This window comes from Carassius gibelio, chromosome A19, assembly GCF_023724105.1.
Source record: "Carassius gibelio isolate Cgi1373 ecotype wild population from Czech Republic chromosome A19, carGib1.2-hapl.c, whole genome shotgun sequence".
Lineage (NCBI taxonomy): Eukaryota > Metazoa > Chordata > Actinopteri > Cypriniformes > Cyprinidae > Carassius > Carassius gibelio.
The window spans coordinates 14,202,171-14,215,841 of NC_068389.1; the positions used below are offsets into that span (position 1 = coordinate 14,202,171).

Genomic DNA, 13,671 nt, shown 5'->3' on the forward strand with positions numbered 1-13,671 from the left:
GTATATATTGCAGACAAGCCATGTTGAGTATTACATATTTACAATATGTAAACTTCTATATACAATCTTTTTTACATGTACAAAAAAAAAAAAAAAAAAAAACTTTGTCTCTATTTTGTCTTTGTATATATATATTTATATATTTTATAATCCCCACTAGCATTTGTACTACAATAATGAAAAACATTTACAGATCTGTCAATACACTTTCTCTTTTTTATATTAAAAATTTATTTTCATAAAAATATATCTCTGTACAAAAAAGTTTCTATTCATTAGTTCTCCTTTCAGCATCAGAGTCTCTGCCTGGATATCTGCAACAGACCGCTCCATTAAGGTCCTTTAAAGTTTGAAAGTCACTGTTCAAAAAAAAAAAAAAAAAAAAATCCTTTTGGTCAAGTAACTCAAGACTGACTGTATTCCTGTAGGCTTTGGATAGCCAGAGCAGTCCTTTAAAGGTCCTTCAAGACTGGGCTTGTACCTCTTATCGAATGGAGAGAAATGCATGGTTGTGTTTATCAAAATGAGAGAAAAAAAATGCACTGTGCAATTCAAATATATAGATATGCAGTCTTTTAGGGGTGCTGTTTTTCCAATTACTGGTTTAGTTACATAGTTTTTTGGATGTTCATCGTATGTATAGCATAGATATTTCCAAAATTAAAAATACATTCAGTGCAATCCCAATATTGTCTATAAAAGGGGTTATTCAAATCTTGTCCTGGAGTGCCAATGAGCTGCAGAGTATAGCTCCAACCCTGATCAAACACACTTGAGCATGCTTATCAGTGTCTTCAGGATCATTAGAAAATCACAGGTAGGTGAGTTTGATCAGGGTTGGAGCTAAACTCTGCAGCACATTGGCGCTCCAGGACAAGATTTGAATAACCCTGGTCTATATCCAAAATTCTCATCTTTTAAGGACTATGCTACATGAGACAAAATACATTGACACTACGATGTGGTCTTGACATGATCATCCAAGTCTTTCGCAATCGTCTTTGCTTCATGCTCACTTTCACATCATGCCAACAGAAAATCTGATGAAAAGGTTGCCATATACTCATCACATATATGCGAAGGTAATGTTCAAGAATGTAAATTAACTAAGGTGCTAATCTCTGTTTTAGCGGATGTGTGTGTGTGATTCGGTCGGGCTGAGCATAAAATATATGGAGGGCTGCCAGGCAGAGTTCTTCATATGAAGATGCAAGCACTGGTTTTGATGAAAATGGCCTTACACTGAAAACACATCAGCACTGTGAAGGGAACATGTCCGTTTTAGTGATCAGTACAATGACTACACTGTTGTAGACTGAAACGGCGACAAGAATGTCTTCAGTGCTTCAGCTAATTCACTGCCATAAATAACATCATAAATGCTGTAATGCTTTAGATTTTGGCTGGATTTCTCTCTATATATGTAATACAAAATAGGCTGATGCCTTTTCCTTTGGCATAGCAGCACCGTAGTTTTCGCTAAATTAAAAAATATTCACAATATAAGAATAGACTCATGACACATGCTAGCACAAAGGCCCAAAAGATAAAACTGCATTTTCTTGCTCCCTTAAAGTGCAGGTTCTAGGCTAAAGGAATATGTGAAGATGTCATTTAATTACACATTTTGGGGTGCTGGTTATTATTTTTGTGTTTGTGTGATTCTCTTAAGCTGAGAATAGCAAAGACTTTGACTCCCACAAAAAACAAAAACAAGGCTGGATCTTTGAAATTCTCCCTTAGCAACTGGCAACTTATGTCCAGTGTGCAATAATAATGAAAATGGAGCAATAAGAAGAGATTGGATATACTACATATAGAGTTACCAAGGCACTGTTACAAGAAACAGATGGTCAAGCGTGAAACGCAGGCTGCCTGGATCCTTCATCAACATTTTGGGTTAGTATACACATAAAGATTAAAAATGGTGACTTTGAAGCCCTTGTGCCTTGAAATTCTGTGTGTGTGTGTGTGTGTGTGTGTGAGAGAGTGTGTCTTTTGTAGGATTTTATTGTAAATCTGGCAGCAATGCTATTGTTGTTGGTTTGCTGAGATGCAAAATGCAAGAAATGTAAAACTCCAAGTCAGTATGAGTTCCACGTCCACAAAATGATGTCTGATATGTGGAACATACAATAAGATGCTATCTACACCAATAAAGGAATACAAAATTAAATTCTCCTAAAAAGAACAGCCATACGACAGTCTGGTAAATATAAAGTCAATGTCAATAGGTTGAAGATAATGTACCAGCTAACTCCTGGCCCATAAAATCTCAATGAAAATACATTCTTAGCTTTTTCAATCAACCTACAATTGAAACAAGCTCTGGGTAATATCATATTAACACAACCATGATTTAAAAAGTAATAAACCTGTAAAAGCAATTATATCAGTGATTGATTTCAGAAGCTGAAGAGTACAGCATAAACTGGAGGAATTTAAAAGCCCACTGGAAAGTAAATGCCGGCATCAGGTAACAGAGGCTGTAAGACAAGAAAATCGAACCGAATGCTGCAGAAACAAGCAGCGGCAATATTATTCAATAACTTAATTACAAATCTCAAAAACACCGTCCAGTTAAAAGATGCTGCACCCAAAATTTAGTGTACTTTGATAGCAAAATATAAGTTATGCAGTATGCATTCCAATTTATTGTCAGATCTACCCCCCCTCTCTGTTTGGAAAGTTGTTAACTTCCCAAGGTCTTGCTCATCTTTAAACCTTCCCTTCGTGTTAATGGGGCAAATGCATGCAGATAAACAACCAGGCTTGGATTAGTATTTTAAGGAGTGACTTCTAAGCCCCTTTTCCTTATCCTTTTCATTAAGTTTGGCATGAGCATGGTTGGCATGGAGGTATGTGCAGGGAAACAGATTATGACACAAAGCTACAGAGATGAAATATTTTCATGCTCAATTGGCGTTGACTCCTTCTGACTAAAACCCTCACCTCATTCTTATCCTTGACTTCAGAACTTTAGGACCGAAAGAAGACCCTCCCCTGGTTATGAGACATCTCAAGTAACATTCATCTCTGTACTTCAGGTCTTCAAGGGCTGTGTTGTTTCTATTCTTATGTATGAAAATCATTGGATCCATGTCATTCAATGACATAAGCCGACAACTTAAAACATCTCTGATATCAGGAATACTATAAATGCTAACAAACTATTCTTCACCATTGTATGCCAGCCCACAAATCAAGAATATCCAAACACATGATGCGGGGTTCAGATGCCTGGCTAATACAAATACAAACCCTCCAGTGTGGGCTGTTTTTCTCCTGTCAGTTTGAGAAAAAGGAAATAATAGCAGATAATGGCCATGAATTCATCTTCATAAAGCCCCCTGGACACGTTTTTCATGTTCTCAGCTGGGCTGCTTGAATTGTCAATTTTCAGCCAGGATCATGTTAAAATGGTAGTAGAACACTCGTTCCTCCAGGATGAAATGGGAAGAGAGGTGCTACAGCTAGAATCCATGTCTTCTATTAAGCCTCTCATTCCACTTCAGATCGAGTTGTGGTGTTACATACTCAAGTAGCTGATGGGGAAGGTTAGAGAGAGTTTCCTCTGTGAATTCTCCACTTGTTTGGGATTTCAGCTCAAGGTGGAAAGGGGATAGAACAAGCCAAAACTCATTCCATGGCAAGAACTCAAGAACTATGAAAGTAAAACAAAGCATCAACTCTCCAGCAACATGCTTCTCATGACTTCCTGCTCACTTGAAGACTTCCTCCAAATTAAGAGTGAGATCCCCTTTCTTTTCTTTTTTTTTTTGCCTAGTGACAGCTGTGAGATTGTTTGTCCTTTTGCGCTGCCGCAGTCAAACCGGACGTTCCCTTGGAAGGAATAAAGAGGAGACAGCAGTGTAGAAACAGAGTTTTAGCTAGCAAACACTGATGTGGGTCTTTATCAGTCCATCTCTGTTGGTGCGCTTTGACAGCATCGTTGTCAGGGTTTATCACTTTGTCACAATTGGAATTGGTTTGCAAATGAAAAAAAAAAAAAAAAAAAAAAAAATCCTATTTAGTCCATCCGTGTGGCCCATTCGTAATTATGGGAACAGTTGCGTTAGAGAGGGAAAGATTAAATCCAACCTATGGAAAGAACAGAGAAGGCACGTTTGTCAGCAGTTTTAAAGAAACTACTTTGAGATTTCTCAAGCTACTCATTATTTAAACTAGTTAAACTACTGTCAAAGTAGCTACATTACAAGTTACCAAAAAGTGGCTAACCACATTGAGGCTGCTGTAAGTAAAGTTGAAACTTTACTGTAAAGTCACATGTACTACTGTTCTGTGAATTTTCACATGCAAAACCCAGTCATTTCAATAGAAATTCAAGGAAACATGAATTTCAAAATACATCTTAACATTGATTTCGCAATGGGTTCAAGTCATTCATGTGGATTTCCTGAGTTGACTAATGGAAAAGCTGCTTGGTAAGAAAGTGACTTCTGTGTAAGCTGTGCTTCATACAGTATATCGGTACACTATTGACAATAAACAGTGGTTCTCTTAGCCCATGAAATTGCACCAAAATTTCACCAATATGACCACACCTTGAGATGATATTTTGTGCAATGTGTAATTATCAAGATTAAGTAATTACCAGTATATTTCTGGTACAAATTCAAGAATGTCAACATTAAACAGGATTTTGATGGATGTATTTTTTTTTTTTTTTTTTACATAAAAAATAAATAAAATAAAAAAATACAATGGATAAAACTATAAATTACTTAATTTAGTCACTATTATTTAGAAGCCACAGTTGAAAAAATAAAAATAAATAAATATTAAAACCTTGAGGGGACTCAAAGTGAATCACATTTCACCTAATTCATTTAATGGCCATAACAGTAAATGTGTAATAACAGTAGAAAATAGCCATCAAGTAAGCATCATTAACCCCCGAAATGTTACTAATTCATGGCTGAAAATATTTTACCATGTGTTCTGTGCAGGGAGTCTAATGATTTACCAGACAAATAAACTAATCACAAGGCTTGGTGCATTTGCTTACTTGCTCAACTTAATTAAATGTAATAATAAATAATAATAATGAAGGAATGAATTAATGAATAATTAAATTAATAAAAACTAAATACACATACAAATATTTGTTATATCCTATTACTGGAAAAGCTATTTTAAAAACAGCTGAGGTAATGTTAGGATACTTAAAGTGTACTAAAATGTAGTTGGCAATGCTACTTTTAGTTACTGCCCAACACTGCTTGTCAGAAAAGAAGGAAAGACAAAAACACAGATGGTGAACCATTTTTCACAAATGGTGAAAAAGAGAGAGAGAAAAAAATAAAAAATAAAAATAGAGAGAGATGCTCAACACAATAGTATCAGACTAACGTCATCCCAAAAAACTGCAATAGCAAAGGTACATTTTTTTAACTCATGTAATTTAGAAAAGCAATAACAAAAATGCTAAAACAGCAGAAAAGCATGTTTCCACATGACAAAGAGCTGTTTCAGGTTCAAATCAGCAGAACAGATTTAAATACATGGGATACAAGGGGAAACCAATTACAAATCTGCCCAAGTTAATAGTCTGTGGTTTAGAGGATCTTAAAAAAAAAAAAAAACAAGGTGGGAGAAGCTGAAACAAATACATTAAAATTCAATACTTCTCTATCCTTATACCTTTGCCTCAGCAGTTTGTTTTCTATTTTGTCTGAGGGCAAAACCAGGGCGATAAAGTCAGTTTTAGAAGTACATTTTCTCCATTTTAATTCACCTACTCCCGGACTCAACATTCAAACAAACTATATGCTGAAAAGGCAGTTTGCGTATATACAGCAAAATATACAGCAAATGATGCCCCTAAATCATTCCAAAGAAACTATGAGAGGATATATTGCTTTTTTTTTTCTTTTCCCTGAGGTATTTGTACTCATTCAGCTTATTATACCACAAGATTTCAACTGTGTTCGGCAATGACCTTTTCATCCCTGACACCATGCTAGTTTATACAGTAGTCTAATGAAGCATGTTAAATGTGGATAGAGAATGCTAAGGTCACAGTATGACTTTGAAAACTAGAAACAATTTCTTCTAGGACAAAAAAATAAAAAATGTAAATTCATGCAAATATCAGACTGTTACCATGTTTCACAAGAACAAATTATTAGCTCTGTTCCAAAACCTAGTGGACTTCATATGAAGACAATTCTGATGTAAAGGTTGGTTCAAAATATAGTTCTGAGGCAAATAGGGTCCTGATCACCACCTGAAACATGTTTATAAGCAAACATATTTGGCTATAATGGTGAAACTTATCAAAATCAATCACTGTAGAAAAGTTTTTATATGTATTCCATAAGCACATGGGGAAGACAGAATGCACTGCGATAAGCTCAGTGAAAAAAATCCAAGATGGCAGAAAAAGCAAGAGAAATGTCATAATAAATAGAACCCAATAAGGCTAATTATAATGAATTCAATTTGATAAAAACAACAACAACAAAAATACTAATAAAATAATTTTTTTAGTAATAAAACGATTTTACAGCAATTTGGAGGTCATGTATATTTATGTTTATTAGCAGGGTTGGGGAGTAACGGAATACATGTAACGGCGTTACGTAATCAGGATACAAAAATCCAGTAACTGTAATCCATTACAGTTACGTCAAAAAACGTAGTAATCAGATTATAGTTACATTTTGAAAAAAGGGGGAATACTTTCAGGATTACAATGGTTTCATTTAAAACTAAATAAATCAGTATTTTGGCATAGTAACACTATATTAAGCGCAGCTTGATTAATGACTTACGCGAGTCACATGTGCCACCCACTGGTGCATGCGCAAATAACAGCTGTCTACAATCTCCTCAGACGCAGATTGAATCACTGCTGCAAAAACGCGTGTATTTCATGGAAATTCCGCTGCTATTTTGTTTAAAAAGAAGAAATTGCAAACAACCTTGAACAGTGCAAACTGTGCCTTCCAGCAAAGAAAACACTTTCTTCATCGAAGGATTCGACATCCAACCTAAAGAAGCATTTGTACTTTTACAAATTAGTTTTATATTTGCAAAGATATAAAAATATATTTGTATTCTCTTTTTTTCTTTTGAAAAAACATTTTCCATTGTCTAAAAATTGTTCTTATTATATTATTATTGAAAAAAAAAGAATTTGTATTCTCTATTTTCCTGTTGAAGAAACATTTACTTAAAATTATTTCTTATTATATTTTCTTCAAAATAAAACAAAATAATCTGTAATACCAATACCATGCACTAGATGTATGTATAGTCCTTTACATATATATTAATTCAGGGCTGTGCAATTCTTAATTAATAAATGTTGTTGTTTTAAAAAAATAATATTTGAGCTTGAAGTAATCCAGAAGTAATCCAAAAGTAATCAGTTTTAATCATTACTTTCTTATTGTGGTACTTGGATTACGTTACTGAATACTTTTTTTATGAAGTAATTAGTAACTGTAACGGAATACATTTTTAAAGTAACCCTCCCAAGCCTGTTTATTAGTATATTTTACCGTTCCTCTGTAAGTTACCTGTATTGAAGTCAAATCATCCATATACTCTAATCAATGTAGACAGTTAACTAATAACAGATCTTTTTGGTTGAAGACTCACCTTTGATTAGAGCGGTCGCTATACTGCTGTGCACACTGTGCTAACCGTGAACTCTGTCTCATTGGCCATAATATCCGTGGGCTGGATGTTACGGTCATACATAGGATTCTCAAAAGTCGCTCTTCCGTTTGTGTTCTCATGGCCCGCGTAACCATTAAAGGGTACTTTGGGCCTTTTTCTGAAAGTAAACAAGGCATATTACCATAATAAATCACAATCAAATCCATGTACAATGAACGATGCCTCTTTTGTGAACTGCTTTACCTGTGTTTGTAGAGATAGAGAGCGAAGCCTGCTATGATCAGGGCAATAAAAGGCACTAAAATGGCTGCCGCCACTGAACTGCTATTGGAGGCAAAGTTATAGCTTGGATTCTCCCCATTTGGATCAAGACCCTCTGTAAAATAACATACAAATAAAACATTTACAGACTATTGCTTTTACCTTTCCAAAGATTAACAATACGAATACATAATGTATTTCTGTAGAGAGTCGATTTGAACAATAACTAACCACAAGTGAAAAGCTTTGTGTCAAAGCATGTGTTCGAATTGACTTGAAACCATGTTACAAATAAGAATGAATTAAATGGGCAAACTTCATATCCCAATGTTCTGTATAACTCAACTGGGGGCCTTGTTTTTGGGAGATGTCAAACTGCATTATATTGACAATGCTTTTTAATTACAGATATCAAGACACAGCAAAGATGAAGCCATTTTGAATTCACTGTTCAATTGCCACCACAGCGCTTTCCTAAAAAACGAGAGTGTGTCAGCGCACCTGTTCATCAGACAATGCCAAAAAGCTTCCCAATAACATCAAGGCTGCAAGTGGGAGATTCAATTAACTAACTCAATAGAGCCAGCTCATCAAACCAACATGAAATTATGGAATATGAGTGTATGAGCACACACACACACACACCACTACAGCCCCTGTTATTAATAAATCTTCTGTTTGCTCAATCTGTCTGACAATGTTGGGATAGGATTCTATACAGCTGTCGTTTATAGATGAAGACGCGCCTGTTTCATTACAGCAGGATTTGACAGACTGTTCACGGTTTGGCCTCCATAGATACTTATACTGACTCCAGTTTCCTTTCTCTCCTACTTAATTATATTATAATAATACCTGATAGCTGCTGCATCGGCTGATAGCATCGGCAGTATATATAATTGAAGACATGTATTTGATATCTGAGGAAACTACCCAGACATGGCACTTTCACTGTGGCATTAAAGCTGAAGTGTGCATTTAATTCAGTGCTAAAATACTTTACTAGCTTAAAATGCTGAAACATCTATATGCAAGTTATTCATGGCCTCATTTATTTGAGCATCCCTTCCAACCGGACACCGATAAACCCCTGAAAAGGTTTATTGCCTAATATTATTTGTTATCATGTACACCTTACAGAGACTGATCAATCGGAATTAAGCATTAAAGAGAGAAGTGTAATAAAATGAGTTATTTTCATATAAAAATATTGAATCAAGCATGTCTGTAAAATTATGGGTTCAGCCATTTGAAATACCCGATCAGAGGATGTATAGATTACATGTAGAATCAATAACTTTCATAGGGTATAAGGTGAGCTAGCATGCTATGCTATGCTAAGATAGTACACTGAACATTGGTGTGGAGTCTTAGGTGGACTCAATTAAACTGAAGGATGTAATGAAATGCTCATGCAAGTGAATATGTTGATAATTTGAAAAATGGGGAGATGAGGAGAGCGTTTAGGAAACCTGTTTGAAACATTTACCGTTTTTGCTATTCTGTTGGGTGCCACCATAAACTTATTCATGTTGTTTCAAACCCATTCCAAAATACACTTTTGTTTGTCTTTGAAGATATTTTTAATGAAGCTTAATACATTTCTGTTAATCGGTTTGAATGTTCATTTGTGTTTCAAAGATGAACAAAAGTCTTATGGGTTTGGAGCGACATCAGATGAGTAACTGACGACAGAATTTTCATCATGTCCCTTTAACAAATAAGGTTTAACTGTCCTGTAAGACAAGCACACATACCCAGTCTCTGAAGTCCAAACTGGCCAAAGCCTTTTCCTCGAACAAAGCCTTGGTAAACAAATGAATCCGAAGAAGGCATGTATGACACCTGTGGAGAAAAGTACAAAACAGTAAGAATAAAGAATTTTCAAAATGTCACAAATGAGCCACTGAAAGGTGAAATGTGTCAGTGATGTGAAAGATTACTTATGTTTGACATTTACTTTCCCCATAAACATAAACAGTGTATAAATCAACACACAAATATATATAAAACTAGCTTTCTCCCTCCTGCTCTCTCTCTCTTCCATGAACACACACACACACACACAAGAGTCACACACTCGTGGCCCGCACTTTTAATTGCACTCTCCCAGGTGCTTGTCCCCAGTGCATTGGAGGGGGGTAGCGTCTGGCCCTGATTACCCAGCAATGATTTAACTGACGTTTTAATTAAAATAAAAACTTTGTTGGTTTTCTCCTATCCCCAGGAGTGACAAGGCGTGTGTGTGTGTTATTGAAGGTTTCAGTAGTTATAAGCAGCCCAAGGTCAGGCCCTGAACAAGAGCACTTACATCAGCCTTTGAGTGTTGAAGTACACTTTGAGCACTCTCAGTAAAACGTTCAGAAACGTCCACCTTTCAAAGCAGGAGCACGACTTTCTGAAGACTACATCTGCATGGAGTCATACCATGAAGCAGAAAGGACTGCATCAACATAAAAGCACGGCTGTTGAAAACAAAATGTAAGATGCTTCTTTGTCCCAGTAACCAGTAAGCCAATTGGACTGCTAGGTAAAGTTAAATCACATCCACGTGGTTCAAACATTTGGTCTGTGGTTGTATCTTTGGTTGTATCTTCAAAGCAAGCAATCTATTTGAATCTAATCCATTACAATGTGGGAAATCTGTAGAATCATCACAATGATTATTGCTTCCACATTTCACACTGCAGGGAGTCTTCATTTCAAAATGTCAGGATAATGATTCTACAGATGTAATGGGCAGAAGAGTTTACTGTGACTGCTACAGGGAGGATCAGAGGAAACGGAAAATATACATACATGTCCATCCAATGCCCAGTTGTCAATTTTGAACTTGTTAACAAAGATCTCCACAGGACCTCGGATCTGATACACCTGCAGCAACAATTGGGCTTCTTCTTTCTTATAGGTACCTGCAGAATGGAGAGGAGTGTTGATGGGTGTCACAAGTAATTCTTGTTCTTTTTGTATTTGTGTTCATGGAGTGTATGGTCGTGAAAGACTTTTTGTAGCTTGAGACTATGATTCCATCCATTTGGAGGATATCAAACATGACTCATATTTTGAGCCAATTTTAACTTACGTGCTTCATATCAACAAGTTATGGGTTTGTTTTATATGGAACACCTTGAGAGTTTGGTAGTGTGAGATCCTCATTCATTTAGTGTATGATGTCCGGTTAACTTTTTACAAAGTCATCAAGTTTGAACACCTGTTCAGATTTTAAAATTCATAGTGTATTCCAGACTTTAGACATTCTGCTTAATATCTCCCTTTATGTTACAGGGAATACAAAAAAAAAAAAATGGTTTGGAATAAGTAACAAATACAGATTTGTCATTTTTGGCTCAACTTTTCCTTTAAGACAACACAAAACATAATGCTAGAGACAGCAGTACAAGTCAGAGAATTGCCACTACCTTGCTGCTGAAGCGTCACAAATGAGTGGTTGGTAAAATGTGTTGCGAGGTTAAAAAAAAAAAAAAAAAAAAAAACCCTCACCAGCCAGATTAAGCTGTACTCCGCTGTGGTCCAAAAGAGTGCCATTGACCCGATTGCTGAATGGTTCAAAAGCAGTTATGCTAAGCATTGCTGGTTGCTTCTTCCCTAGATATTCGTATGAGCCCCTCCAAAGAGAGTTTTTAGCAAACACCCCACTTGGCACTGAAATAGAGGCACAGAAAAGAACACACTGAAATAAACACAAGAGCTACTGTATTATACATTCAAGTGACTCAAATATTTCAGGGGAATATTTAATTAACTTGCTTTGCATTAAAAGATTATTTTAATTTATGGTAGATGGTGAAACTTACCGGATTGTTTTGTGTTTGGTGGCTCTTGCACTGTTCCTACAGTTTTTCCACTTGGTCTGTTATCAGCTAAAAGACAAGCCAAAATATGGTATCAGATGAAGAGGCATAAAACACCTGATGGGACTTTTCACATGCAGTACTAATAAACATGCTTACATGACTAAAAATAATATACGTTATTGTTGCAATGCTTAATAAGCAAATACATGTGCTTATTGGTTTGTTTATAATATGCACCTTTTGTTATGTAACCCACGGTCATAATAAAGGATCTGTGTACTATTTGCAGAAATCTGCCTTGAACTTTGTTTTCCTGTCTATTCCTATGTAGTGATAATTCAATGTACACTTGCTCCCTGTGCTATTTGGACTTAACATAGAGACTTTGTATGATTTGGAATCTCACTTATTATATCTGAAAACCCTGTGAATTCTACTTTGCAGGTCATTATAAGACCATTGGACATACACAATGTGGAAAAAAACAGCTTTATTAGATGCAATGCGAATATTTTTGAGCCTCTCTGGTCTCCCACAGGTGCTGTTAAAATCCTTCCACTTCAAAAGGCCAGAACCTTGCTTTCAAAGCTTTATTATAAAAAAAAAAAAATTCAGCAACATATTTCAACAACTCTTAGACTGTGATGCATTTAGGGGGTTAACTTGAGACTAATGCCATCCTCCTTCGGCAAAGTAAAAAGGAAATTGCTAATCTTATATTTCTGCCCAATATGCTCACATTTGGCATGGTAAATACTGCATGGGAACTGTTTATCTGATGATATTTTATAGCAGTCTGGGCTTTCCAAAACCAAAACAATACATTCCATTGGGCTAATCAGAGCTCTACCAATTTGAAATTTCAACAACAATATGATGAATTTGGCACATTGATCATGCCAGTTGTGGAGATGAAACAGGGGGACGTGGCCATTCATCAACATTTGTATAGAAAAAAAAAAAATCAAAGTGGTGGAATACAATACAAATCATTAAGTCTGTAAATCAAGCAGATGGGCTACTCCAAAAAACACATGTGCTAAATCTTTATTAAAATCTTTAAAGCCAATCGATCAATTTATTTTACATAAAAAAAACAAACAAACAATAAAAATTATAATAAATATTTGCATGTAAAAGCACATTGTAGTTCAGTTCATTTTGGTTTGTGGTCTCACACACAGGTATTTATGAAGTATTTTGTACATACGTGGACACAATGGAGGTTTCCCTGTCCAGCTTCCATCAGCCCTGCAGGTGCGGTGTTCAGACCCTCCGGCAAGGTAGAATCCAGGCTGACAGGTGTAGATGAGTGTATAACCCAGAGATGGCAGCTCTATAGCACCTACATCTGCCTGTGCGGGGAGCTCCGGCTGATTACAGTGATGAGCTGAGGAGAAAAATAAGAGAGAGAAACTTACATTGTGGAGGGTGTATTGTGGAAAAACAAACAAACAAAAACCCTAAATAACCATACAAATTCAATGAAATAAGAAATAAAAAAAGGGTTGCAAAATTGTGGCTAACCGATGCACTCAGGCTGCATGCCACTCCAGGTAAGGTTGGGTAGACAGGTCCGAGAGATGGAACCCAGAAGGAGGTGACCCTTTCTGCAGCTGTAGTATACTGAACTACCAATCTGTCGATATAAACACACAAACAGTCGATAAATGACAAGAAAAAAATGTGTTCCAGATCAATCAATAAAAGCCTTGGTTTGATTTAATTAGCACCTGATAGCCTTGAGAGTTGTTCTGGTGGCCAAAGAGAGGAGTGCCAGGATCTACACAGCTGGTGTGACTGGGATCTGTTTAAAATAGATTAATAAATTGGGGAGAAAGGTGGTTCTTTCAAAATAATCAATCAATTAATGGTTAATTAATTAGCTTTTGAATGGAAATGTGCAGTGTTACAAGGTTTCGAAACAAAATTTTGAAAAAAAATT

The 13,671-nt window shown here is 35.9% G+C and overlaps 1 protein-coding gene across 1 annotated transcript in view; it reads right to left on the minus strand.

Annotated features, from left to right (window-relative positions):
* Window positions 1–13,671, minus strand: part of LOC127935277 (CUB and sushi domain-containing protein 2-like) — a 266,910-nt gene that overhangs the window by 65 nt on the left and 253,174 nt on the right. Inside the window, exons 62-71 of the mRNA XM_052532988.1 lie at window positions 13,460–13,533; window positions 13,254–13,365; window positions 12,937–13,116; window positions 11,727–11,792; window positions 11,413–11,574; window positions 10,711–10,823; window positions 9,669–9,756; window positions 7,894–8,026; window positions 7,630–7,807; window positions 1–4,101 (exon numbers count right to left, since the gene is read on the minus strand). The exon at window positions 1–4,101 is cut by the window's left edge and continues 65 nt beyond it. Of these exons, the coding sequence (XP_052388948.1) occupies window positions 7,648–7,807; window positions 7,894–8,026; window positions 9,669–9,756; window positions 10,711–10,823; window positions 11,413–11,574; window positions 11,727–11,792; window positions 12,937–13,116; window positions 13,254–13,365; window positions 13,460–13,533 (1,088 nt within the window). The 3' untranslated portion in view covers window positions 1–4,101; window positions 7,630–7,647. The remainder of the gene's footprint in view (window positions 4,102–7,629; window positions 7,808–7,893; window positions 8,027–9,668; window positions 9,757–10,710; window positions 10,824–11,412; window positions 11,575–11,726; window positions 11,793–12,936; window positions 13,117–13,253; window positions 13,366–13,459; window positions 13,534–13,671) is intronic.